The sequence below is a fragment of the Megalops cyprinoides genome, chromosome 2 (genome assembly GCF_013368585.1).
Source record: "Megalops cyprinoides isolate fMegCyp1 chromosome 2, fMegCyp1.pri, whole genome shotgun sequence".
Lineage (NCBI taxonomy): Eukaryota > Metazoa > Chordata > Actinopteri > Elopiformes > Megalopidae > Megalops > Megalops cyprinoides.
In genome coordinates this window covers 10,831,380-10,850,100 of record NC_050584.1, presented here as the reverse complement: position 1 = coordinate 10,850,100, position 18,721 = coordinate 10,831,380, and the positions used below count along the sequence as shown (strand labels likewise).

Genomic DNA, 18,721 nt, shown 5'->3' with positions numbered 1-18,721 from the left:
CGTCATATGCTTTCGACTACGGGTGCCCACGAGTCCCTGTAAGGCTGAAGCGTATCTCACGTCAAATGAATTGGTCGTGGCTAGCACTTCGGTCGCGGGGTGTCGCAGTTTCCCAATAAAATGCGACGGAAGCGGAATTGCCACAGTAAACTGTTGATGTAATGTAGCTCGCAAACTGGTGGTAGGAGTTTGCCTTATCAAGTTAGCCGCAGGGGAAGAAAAAAGTTTAGTGGACTTCTGGGAAAACATTCCAAAAAAATTCCTACAAAACGTATCGTTCGGTTTTTTAAACATATATGTATATATTATACCAATGAGGAATTATTGATGGATTCGAGATACGAGATACAACGGAGGCGCGGTGGAGGGGGGATTAGCGGGGGCTCCGCGGGAGGGTCCCCAGCGCTGACGGGAGCTCAGTCGCGCCGGAGGAAAATGCCGCCCCGGCCGGCCGATTTCAAACTTCAGATCATCATAATCGGCTCCCGTGGCGTGGGTAAAACCAGCCTGATGGAAAGATTCACGGATGATACTTTTTGCGAAGCATGCAAGTCAACTGTTGGTAAGTCATTTGTTTCCTGCTAACGGTAAATAGACTAGCGACCGAGCTATAGATGGCTACATTAGTGGACTAACTAACAACCATCGTTACCAAATGTAGGTAGCTAACTACACTTTTTACAGCGAAATTAAGTAAGTTAGTTAACTTGTCTAACGGTTGTTGGTTAGTACGCCAGTTGCCAGCTGACTAGTTAGCTACAATGAATGTAGTTATTAGCAAGACTGGTAAGTCTATTTAACAGGATGCTTATGAGCAGTCTGGCATGCCTTAAAGAAAATTTGACTGTCATCTAGATGTCAGCTTCTGACCTAGGGTTTTCTCTATTGTCACATCAGATAGCTAGCTACTAACACAAACGTTATTATGACAATACACTAACTACATTAATCAAAGTTACGTGCAAAGCATGTTTCTCCAGTCTCCCTCGTGTAAAAAATTAAATGTGGTTTAGTGAGAATGCCAGGTAAACTTCGTCAGTGCATTTCCTGTTGCACCGCAAGAGCGCGAACAAAAAAGCCTTCAATTTTATTCAGTCCCGAAGGCAAATCCAGCTAAAGACCAGAGATTGTCACACAGCGAATAAAGATGGAAGCCTTCAAAAAGGGGATAGCCTCTCGTTACTTTCTACGACAGTGAACCCCATAAAACAAACTATTTTTTGAAGGCATGGCATGATCAAACAATTTAAAATCAGCCACACTGATATGCACGAATTGGTGTTTGCAGCTGTGTGGGCAGCTCTCTGAGGATACCGCTGGGGTTTCCGTCTTCCTAAAACAGGAAGCTTCCTGAAGTAAGACAGGCATTGTGGTCTGATCTAACCAGCTCCTTGTCAAACTATCGGGCTGCCACATGATAAGGATTACTAGGCCTCGTTAGTGGGAATTTGTGTCAGTAGTCTGTCAAGGGTATGCAAGATACTTGGAATTTTACGATTTATTACAGTATGTATCCTGTAATTTGTAATCCACAAAATATTATATTTTCTGGTCCATTTTCATAGCAGAAATGTTTTGGAATTCACGCTGATTCAGAGCATATCGCGTGACACGTGATTGGGAAACGTCTTTATTGATAGTCTGTCCATGTGCTGCTACAATGATGGCAGCTGTAGATGCTTGACTGAGTTCTAGTGTTTTGTAAGATAGTGGTACTGTCCTCTTCTGTAAAACTACCCTACTCTCCACAAAGGACATGCAATACCAAGCGCAAGCAAGAGACAATTCTCAAAATAGCTTGAGTGAGGACGTCTGGCCTGGCACGCTTTCACTCTGTGCACAGTCATGTTGCAAATTATAGGCCTGTCTGTTAAGTAATGTTGTCACTTATGTGAGCTCTGTTTGTGTGGCAGTGTCGTGCGTATCTCGTGTGGGTTGTTCCAACTGCTGTTCCATTTTTGAGGAAGCGATCCATAACAGTCAGAGCCAGAAACTTTTATGTGTGGTCATTTCAGCCTCTTTCTTGTCAAAGAAGTAATTTTAGACAGACATGATTTTCCTTTCTCTAAACATGTAGCATTTTAATGTTTAGTTAGGTCTGCAGCTGTCTGAGCTGTGAAAAGCTGAAAGGCATTCATATCGTTGAATCAAACTTCTTAGCTTTTTCATTAATACATAAACTCTGCAGTAAAAAAATAGTAAAAAAAAAAAATAAAACTCTGCTTTGATTATGCTTTTGTTTCTCTTCTTAGCTAGATGCAATTTTATTGTATTTTTGAAAGGCACTAATCATACATGATGGGGTGATTTGAATTTGTAATACTGGCCCTCTCAAACTCAACCAATTATTTTATATCAATATGTCATTTCCTTCTGTCCCCTGTATGTCTTCCTCTTTCCAATCTTTAATAGGTGTTGATTTTAAAATCAAAACTGTAGAGTTGAGAGGGAAGAAGATCAGATTGCAGATCTGGTAAGTGAGACAGCTCTGGCCTCACCATATGTCGCCTTTGATTCCAATGAAGAGGGCTTCAATACCTGTGACTAACCCCTCACACCTGCCGGACTAATGCTGCCCTGTGACTTTAACACGCTACACACTGCCTCCCAGACTCTGGGCTGCTTCTAACACCATTGTCTTCTCAAGAAACACCTCTTCCAACGTGATCTCTGCACCAGGCTCATGCCTTTATCTTCATGATCTATTTGCTGTCAGCATGCTGAAATCTGCTCCAGTAGCCCTGTGTTTGATAATGGGTATTCAGCTGTATCCTGTGGCTGGTTGTGAAGAAAATTGACTTGGTGCTGTGGCCTTATCTTTGACAATTCTTCTTAATAGGATACGGATGAGATTGTACAATGGTGAGGTTTAATGGGATTCTTAGCTTGTGACATTAATAGCCTTTGTGTTGCTATAACAATGGCTTATAAATCCACTCCATTGTTTTCCTTTACATAAGCATACATGTAGGTGCATCCCCTGTCCTTACCTGACCGAGATGCAGCTTTTTAACTGTCATCAGCAAATGCCACAAGTCTTTAATGCTTCTTTCATTAATTAATCTTTTGGTAGCTTGCCCTCAGAGAGTAGGGAAAAAAAATCAGCCTAATGCTTTTTCGCCGAGATTTGCTGGGTAGTTCTGAGATGTAACAGACGCTGTAATGCACCGAGTGATCTCCCTCATGAAGACATTCTAGAGGAATGCTTTGCCTGGGCATGGCTAATTGAAATGTCATGACTACAGCTTGTGACTTCAGGCTCTTGCCATTGTGAATGAGTGATATCATTTTTTCAGCTCTGTGATGTGCAGATTATGCGTTTTTTTTTTTTTTCTTTTAGGCTAATGGACTTATTTGGGCATGGTGTTTTAGGACAAGAGAGTTTAGGGTTGCAGTCCACCACCCTCACAGTTGAGCAAATTATAAAATGTTAAAACACTTTAAATAAAAAATTAAGACGTTTTTCAGTGAAATTATTAAAAAATACATCGTTTGAAATAGCCAAATTAATATATTAATTTAGAGCTCTGTTGTTAAGAATCAAATGTTTTTAAGAATAAAATTGTCCTGGATGGATGTCATTCTTGTAATCTGAGTGCACTGTAATACAGCTCTTAGTCTATGTGTACCTCTGACATCAGTGGCCACATACAGGGGTGAAAGGGCATGCTGTGGCAGATGGGCTCTCACGTTAAAATGTCGTGAGTGACTGTGCTGTGTTTGCTCATAATAACATGTCTGTGTGTGCAGCTACTAACCTCACCCCATCACCCATCACCCATCCCCAGCTGGATGGCTGCCCGCCCTGAATGCGTCACAGTGCCACTCCCATCCAACTTCCCAGCATCCTTGGCTCCCACACTGCCCTAACCCTATGCAGCGTGACACCTCTACACTCCTCACAGACAGTGTGCCTGTTTGGGAAGCCAAGGCCCTGTGTGGCCAAGGTAAATGCAGAAAAGATCTATAAGCAGGCTTGTTTTGAAGGCGGTAGAAGTCCAGCCTATGTGGAGTGGTTTGTGTCATGAATTGAAATTACATACAGTTGTGAGAAAATGTTTGTGAACGCTTTGGAATTACCTGCATTCGTCAATGAATTGCCCTGAAAATGTGGTTTGATCTTCATCTATGTCATAATTATAGATAAACACAATCTGATGAAACAACACACAAACGAATGTACCTTTTCATGTCTTCGTTGACCACATGGTTTAAACATTCACAGTCTAGGCTGTGAATCTTTAGAAGTATGTGAATCTTTAGAATGTGAAGGTATGTGGATCTTTAGAAGTAATAACTGCTGGAACCTCCTTTAGCAGCAGTAACCTCAACCAAACATTTCCTCTACCCTCAGATCAGACCCACACAATGGTGAGGTGGTATTTTGGGTCATTCTTGCTTACAGAATTGTCTTAGTTCATTGATACTTCTGGGATGTCTGGCAGGAATGGCTCACTTCAGGTCATGCCACAGCATTTAAATGGTGTGAAGGTCAAGACTCTTGAGTTGGCCATTCCAAAATGCAAATTTTTTCATCTGTTTAACCTATTTGAGCATTGTACTGTGCACGCAGGACGCCCACTCCTAGGGAGAGTAGTAATGGTGCTGAAATTCCTCCATTTGTGCACTCTCTGCATTTGGATTGATAGAGGCCCAAAACTGTAGCCATGCTTTTGTTACCCCTTGCAGCCTTACGAGCCTCAACAACTCTTCTTCTGAGGTTCTCTGAAATCTCCTGATCGGAGCATATTTCATATCGATAGATCTGTTGTGAAGGGCAGACTCTGTTGGTAACCAAACTTTGTAGGGTTTTTAGAGGGCAGGGCATCTCTACCCCACATCTGAATGTCATCTCATTGATTGGCTCACTTGATTCCTGTTACTCGCTTGCATAGGAGTCATTATCCTAGCGTTTCCGATACTTTTTTCCAGCCCAGACTTTGATTGTTTAAGCCATACGTTCAATGAAGACATGAAAAAGTGCAATTGTTTGTGTATTATTTGTTTAATCAGATTGTGTTTATCTATTGTTATGACTTAGATGAAGATCAGACCATATTTTAGGTGCAGTTAATGCAGGGATGCAGGTAATTCCAAAGGGTTCACAAACTTTTCTCACACCTGTTCTAGAATTGTTGATATTTATTTGGCTCTATAAAATTATTTTAATCGATGTGCTTCCTTTTATGTAAATGTAGTTGCGTTTACACCAACTGAAAATACAATTGATTGTACCTCATACGACATACAAATTGCACTATACCATACAATCCATAATATCTTTGTAAAGACATTTATAGAAGTATTCCTGCTGGTGTTTTTTGGCTCTGCTGGAGTCTCGTGTTGTTACCACTGTGCTTCCTGTGGTTCCCCCATGCAGGGACACAGCTGGACAGGAGAGGTTTAACAGCATCACCTCAGCCTACTACCGTGGCGCCAAGGGCATTGTGCTGGTGTACGACATCACCAAGCAAGAGACCTTCGACGACTTGCCCAAATGGATGAAAATGATTGACAAGGTAGAGTTCTCCAAACTGTATAACAGTGCTGTTTTTGAACAGTTTTATTGGACCATCATTGCACTTGTCATTGTCTAATAATACCTGTGCTGAGAGCATCAGAGATTTGGTGCCTGTATTTTTTTAAACTGATTCTGTTACAGGTTTTCTCAGTTGATTTTGCACATTTCTACAAACTGAAGTCTGTGCTGTCAAAATATCGATCACAGCTGTCTGAACTCTTAACAAACGTTACAAAACTAACAAAATTTTCATTGCTTTCACAGAAATTACAAAACCCAACATATTTTTCACCAGGCACTTCAAATAAAAGTCAACATTTAAGTCCAAAATTCCATTCAGTTTGGCCTGATGTCACATTATGCTGTCACATGTTAAATTTCCATCATTGCCACCAATCCACCATTTCTGGTGGGTTAGCAATGTTGCTAAATTGTTCATTCACAAATTAGCACATCATTTTGTGTAAAGTAACTGTTCACTAAAGTAAATGTGTTTTGTGGTTGCCTTTTTTGAAATTGTTATTTCATGTGTGATCAGTGTCTGTTAACTCTCTCTGGTTAACAAACAAAAATGTGACATGTAAAACAAAATTTCACCATTTCTTCTACTGTGATCACATGAGATGTTTTATATAAAGAAAAACCTAAAATTTAATCTCTCACACATACACACACAAAACGGACTGTGAAAGGGGCTGCTGAATATTCTGATAAATGCGTTTCAGTATTCCAATGTGAATGTATGTGAATGTATGATCTCTTCAGTAGGTGACTTTGGGATTTTTCCCAGCTGATGATTCCCGCTCAGCTCAGGAAAAATTGTAAATGAACAAATCGCCTTTGCACAAGGTGGGACTCGCGAAGTCACGTTGATCCTCATGTTGTTTTCTCCTTCCGCTGTGACCGGTGTTGGAGCATCTGTAAAAACCCCAAGACTTCATGACCTCATTTTCGCTTTCCCAGAGCATAATCTCAGACGTTGTCTTGTGGCTAGCGGGCGTGAGGGCACGCTGTGTGAAGCTGAGGAGTGGGAGAATGGCTGTTGCTTTGCGCGCGTCCCCTCTGAAGCTGTGTGTGTTCTCTGGCAGTATGCTTCTGAGGATGCAGAGCTCCTGCTCGTTGGGAATAAGCTGGACTGTGAGAGCGACAGGATAATAACTCGGCAACAAGGGGAAAGAGTAAGTGGAAGCACTCCCTCCGTTGTATTGGGCAAGCAAGCAATATTCATTACAGCCTGGTGTCTTCAGAAGCCCAATCGTGCACTACATTTAATTCCATTATGTGGTATTCAAAGAAATGGAGACATATAAAGTCTTTTTATTAGTCTATTATGAAGGATGTTTGATTGCTTTTCGCTTTGTTTTACTTGGTTGGGTTTTTTCTTCTACAGTTTGCTTCACGGATATCCGGGATGCGGTTTTGTGAGGCGAGTGCCAAGGATAACTTTAATGTCGATGAGATTTTTCTGAAGCTGGTGGATGACATTCTGAGCAAGGTTTGTAGAGCGACGCCCTGTCTGTCTTCATGCGTTGTGCTGCGTTGAAACGATCACAGTGGTTTCCTGTTTTTGGGGGGGGCATTGGGGGGGGGATGGGGGCTTTGTTCCATAAGATTAATTTAGTGAGCTATGTTTTTGTGTGCCTGTCTGTGTCTGTGTGTCTGTGTGTCTGTGTGTCTGTGTGTGTGTGTGTGTGTGTGTGTGTGTGTGTGTGCATGCATGCACGCATGTGCATTTGGGTATGTGTTTTTCAAACGTTCCATTTCATGGAAATTTGTTTGTTGTTAAAGTATTTATTTTTTGATTAAAAGAGACTGCACACAATGATCAATATATTAGCAATATCAGCAGATATAGTGCCAGATTTAGCTAAATTCATTCTATCTACAGTCCCCTGGCAGATGAACAGATTCTTGCCCCAATGAGAGCATGGTAGCGTAATTCATTAGTAAATTGTTGTGGTGTCTGTGAAATTGCACGTGGTGCTATGGTGATAGGAATGTGTCTGAGTTGTTTGTGCTGTATACATGTTCTACTATGGTATGTGTCCAAGCTATGGTATGTGTCTAAACAAACAGTTCTTGTGTTGTTTCAGATGCCCCTGGAGATGTCCAGTAAGGGGCTGTCCAACAGTATCCTGTCCTTGCAGCCTGAGCCAGAAGTGCCTCCAGAGCTTCCCCCTCCACGTGTGCGCTGTTGCTGAGGACAACCCCCCCCGCGCCCTGCAGCCCCGCTTGGCTCCACCACACCTGGCCCCACCCTCTTCCTCCCATCTGGCCCCCGCCTGCTTCCTCCCCACCACCACAGCCACCCATTCTTACCAGCAAGGGGCAGCCCACACCTGGCCTGGAAGCAGAGTCAGCAGACGTGTCACCACCTTGTTGCCATCTACAGAAGTACAAGACACCACACAGCATGAGAAACACTAGCACTTGCCTCTCTCACTTCCTTTCCTGTCTACCTCACGTTCAGGACAGGAGACTGTCCAGCAGGTGCCTTCCAAGATAGTGCCCTTGTTACCTGCTGTGGGAAAGAATCCAGTCAACTCGGCTACAGTGGGGCCACTCTGTAATGAGGCTAGGTTACGGACACGGATTCTTAGATTGTTCCCTGAAGTAAGAGGCTCGGAGATCGTGTACACCTCCGCTCCCTTCCTTGTGATAGGTTGCCTGGACCCACGGGATCATATGACAGGAAGAACAAGAAGTGGTGGTGCATAACCTGCCCTGGGGTTCATTTAGATTCACGTGACAGTGGTTCCCAAGAACCAGGGCTGAGGTACACTGTGTGTGCTGGTTTTCATTCTAGCTGAGCTCACAGTTATTGAGGTTAGATTGGTTAGATAGGTTGATAGGTTGAACTGCTAAATTAGTATTGGTCTAAATCTGACATGAAAAATATTATTTATAAGATCTGTGTTACGGACATGGGTTGATGTAAATGTGTTTATTCTAACAGAGGGATATTAGTGAAAGTGGTTCTGTGAGGTGTTTCCTTTCTTTGTCCCTTAAACAAAATAGCATTACACGCAGGTATTCAACTTTACTGTTAAAGGGTAATTAGTTATTTACTTGGACTATTTTTTTTAGACAGCTGCACTAGATGTGACACTAACAAAAATACAACAGAACAAGCAACTTTATAATAGCACTAATACTCCTCCAGCAGCAAGCACATTTTCACACAAATAATGCATTGAATGTTAAATGAAGAGATGCCAAATAAAAATGAGTATGTGGTCAACAGCTCAAACTTAATTATTTTAGAACTCAGCTGGAATGAAAGGCAGCATGCACAACAGGTCCCCAGAATGAGGGCTCAGAAACATTGTCACATACAATAGTTGAGTAGAGTGTAGGGTGTAGAGTTTGTTAAATTCCGCACATTTTATGTGTGCGTGAGTGTTTTATGTCCTCCATCTCGCAAAGCAAAGCGTGAAACTAGGGATTGGCTACTTTGATAATGTAGCTGGCAATGGAATTCTCCCAGACTCAATACAGGGGCACAGATCTGTAGAAATCCACACATATTTCACACCACACACATATAAATTTGTTCCTGAACTTCTCAACATAATCAGCCCTTTCATATCATTTTTATGTGTAGCTACTTGAAACGTAACTTTAGAGAGACAGTACTGTAATAGGAAAAAATCAACTCCTCCTCTATTAGTTTTCTGTTGGCTCCTGAGAAGCGGTTCCATTTGTTATTCCATACATGGTTTTGGGTCATAAATGAGTCTCTGGCTGTGTATGTGTATTATACAGTCAGCTTTGGACTGTGCCTGGGAACTGAAGCCACGGTTAATCCAAAAAACATTGATGATGCACAAGATGTATGTGTGTGTTACTACAAAAGGAACAGCACTGTTGGAGTATTCTTTTAGGCTTTTTGAAGTAATTTTCCACATCTGCAGCTGTTCTCAAGACTTAAATACTGTTAATAATCTGAAAGGTTAGGTTTTTTTGCTTTTAGGATTATATTTTTGTGATGATTTACATAGTCCAAATTACCATGACAATGAACAGACAAACAAGTAAAAAAATTTCAGTCACGGTACAGAGATTCTCAGGTTTACATGAAAAAAGCATTCTGTAGATGTAATGGGTGCGTGAGAAAGAAAAGCACTCGGCCCTAAACGCAGCTGATGAATAGAATGAGAGATTTTGGGCTCCATTGGAATGAAAACCGTGTAAATAATCTGCCCTTCCAGAACTGCAGTTGTGCACCATGCTTACTGAATTCAGCTCTACAGAAGTAATGGTTCAGTGCCTGACTGATGAGGGTCTCTTCCTATTAAAATATTTTAACGTGTGCATTCTTTAGGCTTATGAAGAATGCCTCCATGGTGGCGTTTCAGAATGCAAATTACAGTGCCTTACAGTATTTTATTGGCTGGGCTAAGTGGTTGAGTGATTGGTTCATTTTGTGTTTCCTGTTTGTGTGATGTTTTGCACTACAATCAGCTGAAGCTAATTATGGACAGGTAGAATGTGGAAGGATAAAACGTAGAGGGAGGGCATTGAAGAAGAGTCCGTAATAGCACTTCACAGCACTAATAGGTGTAATGTTTGATTTAAAATATGTCTTTCACACTCAAATGTGCAAGAGCAGGTGTGATAAAGGCCTGAAAAAGGCCTTTTTTTCCTCAGCATTCTGAGAAATGTTTCAAAGACTGTTCACATGAACTATACCCCTCTCAAGACAGATGAATGGAGGAAAATATTTATTGTTATGCTGCAAAAAGGGACATAAATGAAGGCAGTATTGACAGTATTGTGTATCAGCTACATAAAACTAAAAAAAGTTCTTTGTTGTTTCAGACTGCACTCTTATCTGTAGGATTTCTAGTCTTTCATTTCTGTCCAGTTTCCAATGTTAAAATACCACTACAGTTGATACCTAGCTGCTATTTTGCATCTTGCTGACTAGATACAGGAAGGTGGTCCGTAGAGCTTGGAAAAGATGAAGGGTATTGATGAGGCACTGGGGAAAGAGGTTGATAGATTACAGCTATGGTAGACATGTGCCATATACTAAGACAAATTGATAGTTTTGCCTTATGTCTGTTGTGTCTACTTTGTGTGCAAAGGTACTTTAGCTGTAGTTTTCTCCATTACTGGTCCTGGAGAGCCATTGTCTTTGTGGATCACTGCAGTCATCATGCATGTTTATAAAGACTGAGAATATGTGCTGATTGCTGTGTTACATAATCAAGAGAGCTGTGGTGTCTTAATTTGTCAGTGTAATTTTTTCATAGGATTGGAATTTTCAAAAGATCAAGTTATTTAAACTTGTCAATTTGTGGGTTATCCATCAAACTCAAAATAAGTGCTCTTTCGGACAAGATTTTGGGGTGCTGGATCAAACAGTGGGTATGTGATTGAGTTTACCTGCTAGGATTAGACCAGCATACCCAGCCTTTCCATGACCAGGTTTGCCATGGACACTTTAGTGTGCCTGGGTTTCAAGGGGAAATACAGACTTAGTATAGCGTATATAATATACCTTCAGTCCTCTTCCATAGCCAGCCTCAGCTTTTAGAGAGCGAAATGATCAGAAATGATGTTGAAAGCTTGGTGGGTGTGACAAATCATACAAAATTACTACGAGTTTAGAAGACTAAAAGATTTGCTCTTTGTTCAGGTTTGTATAAGGATCTATTTGTGTGTTTGTGATTATGTTTGTGTCAAAGCTTTTTTTTTTTTCCTGTGTTCACAGACAAACTGCTGTGGGAGTCAGGGAAGCAGTGGAGTGCAGAAGTATTAAAAATGAAGTTCATGGGCGTGTGGTCTTTCAAATAAGTGAAGTAATAAGTGTCGCCCACTAAGGAAGGTTTTAAAACAGTGCATGTATTGTACAGGATATAAGGATATTACCCTTTCCTTTTAAACAGTAACTGCAGTTTACAGAACAGCATTGTAACATTTCATATCGTAGATGAAGAAGCTGCAAACTGCATTGTATGAGATACTAAACAGTTTTTGAGTATGTATTTGAGTATGTCGGCATGTTTTAAGCAAGTTTTGTGATATTTATAACTTGTGGCATTTTCAAACTAATGAAGTGCAAATAAAATTTTATATTTATTACCCAAAAATTGGTGCATTTACTTTTCTTGTGTATATTTGTATGATGAAAATCAGCTATGTCTTAATGCGGCCACTAGTTGTCACTATCAGATAATGTAAAGTTAGTTGTTTCAAAAATGGCAGAGTATAATGGAATAGCTCAATATGCTTTGTGTCCAGGAAGTGAATATAATCATACAATGACACCAGAATAACACAATATGTTGTGGGTAATATTACTGTTTCAGAGACTGTATTGGTGCCCCTTAGGATAGTTAGCCCATCACATATTTAATCCCACCTCAAAGCCGCACGTTTGGGTTGAGTTTAACCGACAGCTCTGTGGTAAGTGTGAGATACTAATTAGTACCAAATGTGTACTCTGTGGTTAGCTAATTAGTCACAGTCTTGTTTTAACCCTGACTGCAATTGAAATGATGTAATTTTCTGAGTCATTTTTTCATGGAGTAGGAGTCATTTTGTCAAGGACATGAGGAGAAATATTCTCATACTTAGTATTACTCATTTTACAACAGAGTGGGTCTGAGGAAACACAGCCTAGATTTCCCAGTGTAGAGCTGGTAAGTGATTGTGGCATTACTGCACTGGTGTGCCATGTATGCACATTTACATGTGATGTAATTCTTTTCTTAACGCCTATCAATTGTTTTAGTCACATACACCATACTGGAATTGCTTTCATTGCAAAGGATGACTCTAACCCCTTTTTCAAGCTTTGACGTGGATCACCATTAAATGATTCAACATGGTGTGATTTGTCTTCTAAAGGATTGTAAGAGATGTTTGCTTCATCTCCACTAAAAGTGGGTGGAGTATACTCGCTACATGAATGTGATTACATGCTGATGGTTGGAATGGATTTTTTTTTCTTTAACTTTTTTTAGGAAGATTGATCACAGCAGGAAGTCACCACCACTACCATTTGGGTGAGATGGAATCAGATAACAAACCATAACAGCACTGTAAAAGAGGTTGTGTTTATTCCTTAAAAAAAGCAGTTCCTCACCTAATGTTTTTCATGTTTGTTCTGGAGCTTCTGTTAATTCATCCAGCTCAATCTTTAATTACCTCATTGAACCAGTCTGATTATTTAAAATAGTAAGATGCATGTCCACAAGTATGGAAAAACCTTTGATGGTGTAAATTAGGGAAGTTGGCGTCAGGTGCAAAAGAATGTTGCAACCATTCTTGTTCATGCAAACGGTACAAGGCCATATTTTGGTAGTATTTAAATATATGGTAACAATCCCGGTCATGCTTCTTTTATGTTTCGTGTAAAAGGGCATTACTTTTGATTAATTCTATTCAAATTAGCATTGAAATTTAATGTGTCGCAATATAAGTGTAGATTAGTTTTTCGTTGTTTTTTTTTTTTGGTCTGCCTGAAAACACATGCATACTATAGCAGAACTATAGCAGAACTAGAATGAACATATTACTTCAGTGTGTTACTTTTGCTCACCCACTTCCTTGACTTTATCGTTTAGCAATAGTTTCAACTGATAATGACAGTATGTATTCATTATTGAAACAAAGGCCGAAACGTTTGACTTTCATTTTGGTTCGATTTGTCATGAGCTAATGATTAATTTCACGCGGTAATATGATGTAAAAATTCTCGTTGCTACCACAGTAAATAATATATTTTTGGATATTAAACGGGCTCAGACATAGAGATACACATAATTCATAGTTTTGTAATTACACGTAATGTGAAATATTGAATTGTAGCCTGATACAATAACTGATAGTAACCGTGAAAAGGGACTTTATGTTAAAAAAAACACACACACGCACACAACTGGTGCCATTATTTGTAGACGCAGCCATCAGTATGAGGATGCAAGAAGCTTTCCACATTTCACACCACTAGTATGACTGATTTCGTATGACCGGTGCGAGGGGTGTGAGCGTGTTTGTGAGAGAGGAGCGCATGCGCTACGGGGAAACTACGGGCGTCAGAAGCAGAGACCGCAGCGTTTGCAGATTTTACATGTCAGATCGAAGTGGAAGGGGAGAAAGATGGGCACCGACTTAGACGGATAAAGGATGGGGACACGAAATGGAGGCACGGGGGATAAATATAAACCATTTTTTAATGAAAAGTTTTTACACTGAAATCTGGAGCAACGACCCGCGGAGACTGCAGGTGTGACTTGCATCAGATCGAACGTACAAGTTCATTTAATTTCATGATTTCCTCAAGGAGAGAGGACGAACACGGGTATAGCGACAATCTGCTAAAATCCACCAGCGTTTCGGTGTGAGTAGCTACAAGAAAAGGATGTGCACCAATCCGAAGTGATGAAAAAGAAAACGAATGAGCAGAACTGTGTTGCCGATGCGATCTGTCGGTGTTATTTGTCTGGGTTGAGGATTGATCAGTTCCTCCATCACCCTCCCCTTCCCGGTGTCTGTGGATAATGGAGAGTGCAAATGGCTCGAACGGCGAAATCAAGCAGCAGAACCACCAGTTGGAGAAGAAACGCGTGAACCGAGCACCTTCCCCAGCGAGACCGGTCCTCAAGGATATCCACTCCCGCGCGTCAGCCAAACCACCAGGAATAGCACCTAAATCTCCCAAACTGTCGAGCAAGCAGCAACAGCCATCGGCAGGACTCCAGGCTGCTCAAAGCCGTGTCTCCCGGCGCAACGTTTCTGGAGCAAAAGAAAGGCCAACTCCGGCGAAAAGTAATGCCAAGTCCGTGACAACCAAAAAGCCAGCTAAGGTCACCCAGAATGCAACATCTGAACAGAAAGTCGCCTGTAAACAAGTAGATGCGAGTCAAAACGCCACCAAAGGGAAAAAGGGTAAAATTCCCTGTGTAGCGGAGTCCACTCATGGGTCCCCTCTCTGTGTGCCAACAGATGCCTGTCTCGGCAGGGTCAACCACACGGACAGCAGCTCGGATTTGTCCGACTGTCCCTCCGAGCCGCTGTCCGATGAACAAAGGTGCGCACAGGCAGCGAGCAGCGATGCGGAGTCCGGAACCGGCTCTGGGTCTAGCGACCGGGACCAGCTGGTTGGGGGGGATAATTCGCTGCAGGGAGCATCATCTTTAGAACCCACCGGAGGAACTCACCCTCTACCGCGCATTGTTGAACCATGCGCCATGTCATCGGCGAAAGAGAGTGTGCCCCGTGGTCTGCTCACGCAAGGACATTGCAGCACAGAGGAACCACTGGGGAAATCTAAACCTGATCCCAAACTGGGGAAATCAAGTGCACCGGCACATCATATTTTGAAAGGCAACAAAGACGTAAATGAAGAGGATTTGTTAAGGGAAATTGAGGACCTTCGTTCGGAAAATGACTACCTCAAGGTAATTAATACGAGAGCTAGCGACAGTCTATTTTAAAGTTGGATCCGTTTGCAGTGCCCTGTTTTTGTGTAGTTAATTTGTGGGGGGAGAAACGTACACTGAGAATTGCCAAGCGGTGGGGCTCGCACAACTTTAACGAGCATGAGGTTATCAGCATTACGCTAGGGTCGATGATACCAATGCAGAAAATGTTACGGCCACAGTATTTAATGCAAGGGTCTGTGACTGTCTACTTAGTTTTTTTGCCTCGTAAAAATCCTTCGCTTCATTGCTGCGTTTAGGTTGTCGCACATTTGCTGTATTTGTAGGCTGATGTCATGCCTGGTTGCCCTTTTGTAATCTTGCTCTGATTGGACTCTGATTTTATTGTTACTGTCAGATAACGTTTTCACTGACGCAGGAACCTGTCACTTTTCCAAATGCTCTGCTGCCGTGCACGCCTCATTATTCTAGACCAGCTTAACACAGCATGCCGATATTTCTTCGGCCAGTTAGCTCCGAGGAATTGTAACGTAAATATTATGCCAGGTCATAGTAAAATATTTTAAGATGTTTTCCTTTTACGTCGTGCGATATGTTATGATTGACACTAAAACAGTTTGTTTTTGTGTAAAATGTAAAAAATGATTATACTATATTTAGCTTTTTTATGTGAAGAGGACTAATACACAATAGCAGGAATTAAGTGTAACGTAGAATGTGCATAGTTAGGCATTTTAAAATTTGCTTACAGAAGTCAAATTACATGTTTGATCCAGCATGTAAACTAAAATCTGCGATTCTGGTTTATGTTTTGGGTTAACATCTCTGCCTCCTTCATCAGGAACAAGGGAGTTATCATCTATCAGATGGTCACAGTTTTGCATTAATGCCTGCCAATGAAAGCTTGTTTACAGTGAACACCTCCAAATGTGCAGGTATCTCAGGCAGCATCAAATCAAGGGCTTAGTTAAGGTGTGTGGGTGTGTGAGTCTGTGTATGTGTGTACAGCGTGAGATTTGTTCTGATATCAGTGAAGCCATCAACACATGAGGGAGGTGAATGCCAGCGCTGCCTTTAACATGAATCACAGTTTAACACATTGTATTGCCTGGCAGCCGTACCCAGCTGGCATTCAGAAACACACTGAACTGGGGGCCACTACAGGAGACACAGCCATATTTTCAATGAGCTTTTGTACTGTAACATTTCAGAGCGGCTTCAAAATATGTTTCAGCAATCTGTGTTTCCTCTATTAATCCGTCTGTGTGACTGTATGGCTCTTCCTCCACAGTATGTACAGTATGTGTGGCTACCGTTCACGGTATAGTCTTTCAAAACTATTCCGTCTTATTCTGCTCAAAAGAGACTAATAAGTCTGTGATGGCATTGCCTGCTGCAAATTATATTTGGTATGTGAATGTGGAATGATATTGTTTTTCAAAATGACGAACGAGTCCTCGGATAGCCAAGAAAGAGGAGAGGAATAGCCATCGCAGTAGGCTAATTGCCACATTCTTTCAGCATGAAATTCAATCGAATGTCAGTGCTTTCATAACTTTCCTCTGCGGCACATTATCATCCTCTCTCGTCATGAAGACAAGCCTCTTAATTGGCTTTGGTGGCTTTTTGCACCAAGGCAGTTGTTTTCACAATGGCCCTGTCCCCAGAGGATTGATAGCAGAGGACTACTCCAAGATGTTGCGCAGAGAACAATAAAGGAGGGGGGGTGGGGGGGCTAGCCTCCTCTGTCTGCCAGCTGTGTCCCCATGCTTTCCCTCCCTTTGGAGGAGGCATCCTTGTTTCAGTGTAGCGACGTACAATAGATCTCAGCCTGTGCTTTGTTAGATTCCCGTGGCAGCTGATCGCCCAAGTTAAGCCGTTAGTATTCTGCCTTGGGGCCTAAACATTAGCTATAGTTTGTAAGAGACAATATATTTGTATGTTAAAATGGTCTGTGCCATGATATGGCAAGAATTCCAACACCTGATTGTTTTTTCTGCCTGCTTGTTTTTCTTTTTATCTATAAATTGACTGCGTATACATGTATATTTCACAGTTGCAAAAATGAACATTTAGATAACTTGCAACACATACTTATCAGTGTATTGCAAATTTAACTGATTAGACTCTTACTGAGGGCCGTTGCAGATTTTTCTGGAGTCCTTTTCCTCCTGTCTCTGTATACTTCTTTTCCATTCCCTTCATCTGTCCCTGATCATCAGTTCTACCACCTTTCACTGCCGGCTTCTCACTTTTGCTCAATCCTGACATCCATCCCAATCTGCTCTCAGCCACCCATCAAAAACTCCATCTCTGGTTTCCATGACCTAAGGGGTAATTTAATGAACAGTTGACCCAGTAAGATGTCTGTGAGAAGTAAGTGAGGGGAAGTTAGTGGTGTGCCTCCAGAAAAAAGCCCCCCCAGCCATGGGAGAGAACAGGCTGGTTCCACACTGGCCCCGGCCCCTGACACTGTGTAACTACACAGAGGTCCAGAGGCATAATACTTGCCTCAATGAATTGTGGTGCACAAAGGGTCAAAGACTATATTTGTCCTCCTTGAAGAGTAAGTACTTTAACAAGTTAGCAGAATGGCTCCTGTGACAGCATGATTAATGCTGAAATTCTTAATGCGATTACTGAAAAACTATAGTTGCCAAGTTTGGAATCAATATGAAGACTTGGCATTATGGTACCCCACAAGTTTTATAGGAAGATCATTTTTTCTACATGTTGGTGTGAGTCCTCGCCAATTCGGGCATCTTCAGAATGTCTTCTTTTGTTATTTATGCGAAAGAGCTCAAGGAAATGTTACCATAGCATCTCAGAATATGTTGGTTTATAGTTTATTCATTTATTCATATCGTTGTTGGGCAGTTTTGTTTATTTGCAGGGTTGACATAAATTGTACATGGGGCTTGTAGCATTGATAGAGCAATCTCACAGTCCAGAAACAAGACAGAAGAAAACTGTCTTCTTGGCTGTTACAGTCCAAAGAAATTAAATTGGAAGGTTTTTTCATTTCTCTTTAGGAGGAAAATTGCTCAGGTGCTTTTTCACAAGCGTTCACAAGTTTTTTTTTTTTTTGTGGCAATCAAAAGAGGTATTTGAGATATTTTTTTCTGCATATGTTTGAGGTTCTCATTGTTGAATGGGAGTTAGAATGAGTGTCCATTTGGTGACAGGATTGGTGATCCCAGTAAGTCCAGCTTTATTTGTGTTCTCTTGTCCCGAGGACCTAAACTGTAGAAAATTAGCTGTCATTAGAGCAGGAATTATGCTTTAAGCCTGGCTGGCACGGCAGAGACAGATATGAAGTGGTACCAGTGGGATTTGAGTTTGGACGAGTGGCACAAGGTGAAGTGACGCTGCGTATGTGGGTGCATAATGACGTGCAGCTGAACCCGTTAAAGCCGAGTAGCTCCGTGAAGGTTGTGCTGAGGGCCTCCCTCTCTGCCCTCGCAGGACGAGGTGGAGGAGCTGCGGGCGGAGATGGAGGAGGTGCGGGACAGTTACCTGGAGGAGGAGGTGTACCAGCTGCAGGAGCTGCGGCGCGAGCTGGACCGGGCCAACAAGAACTGCCGCATCCTGCAGTACCGGCTGCGCAAGGCCGAGCAGAAGAGCTTGAAGGTGGCGCAGACGGGGCAGGTGGACGGCGAGCTGGTGCGCAGCCTGGAGCAGGACCTGAAGGTGAGCGCGCAAGCACACACACATGTACACACACGCGTCCCTCTCCTCTCCCGCTGCGACAGATACCTTCCGTCTGGGGCGGCAGTGAAGCATAGTGGTTAAGGAGCAGAACTTG

General features: G+C 42.0%; 2 protein-coding genes across 3 annotated transcripts in view; both read left to right on the top strand.

Annotated features, from left to right (window-relative positions):
• The first annotated feature begins 177 nt into the window (after positions 1-177).
• Positions 178-8,284, top strand: LOC118795773 (ras-related protein Rab-12). Its single transcript, XM_036554499.1, has 6 exons — positions 178-562; positions 2,413-2,473; positions 5,381-5,519; positions 6,610-6,699; positions 6,912-7,016; positions 7,615-8,284. The coding sequence occupies exons 1-6, from the start codon at positions 328-330 to the stop codon at positions 7,720-7,722; spliced, it is 738 nt and encodes a 245-aa protein (XP_036410392.1). The 5' UTR covers positions 178-327; the 3' UTR covers positions 7,723-8,284.
• Positions 8,285-13,548: 5,264 nt separating this feature from the next.
• The window catches only part of LOC118795733 (microtubule cross-linking factor 1-like), a 48,317-nt gene continuing 43,144 nt past the window's right edge, over positions 13,549-18,721 (top strand). For both annotated transcript variants that reach the window (XM_036554436.1, XM_036554446.1), the window contains exons 1-2: positions 13,549-14,934; positions 18,382-18,606. In XM_036554436.1, the coding sequence (XP_036410329.1) occupies positions 14,035-14,934; positions 18,382-18,606 (1,125 nt within the window). In that variant the 5' untranslated portion in view covers positions 13,549-14,034. The remainder of the gene's footprint in view (positions 14,935-18,381; positions 18,607-18,721) is intronic.

Bases quoted from the DNA above. Each gene is read 5' to 3' on its own strand.
- LOC118795773 (XM_036554499.1), top strand. From the start codon at position 328: ATGGATTCGAGATACGAGATACAACGGAGGCGCGGTGGAGGGGGGATT. The intron at 563-2,412 runs GTAAGTCATTTG...AATCTTTAATAG, and splicing joins AGCATGCAAGTCAACTGTTG to GTGTTGATTTTAAAATCAAA. The intron at 6,700-6,911 runs GTAAGTGGAAGC...TTTCTTCTACAG, and splicing joins CTCGGCAACAAGGGGAAAGA to TTTGCTTCACGGATATCCGG.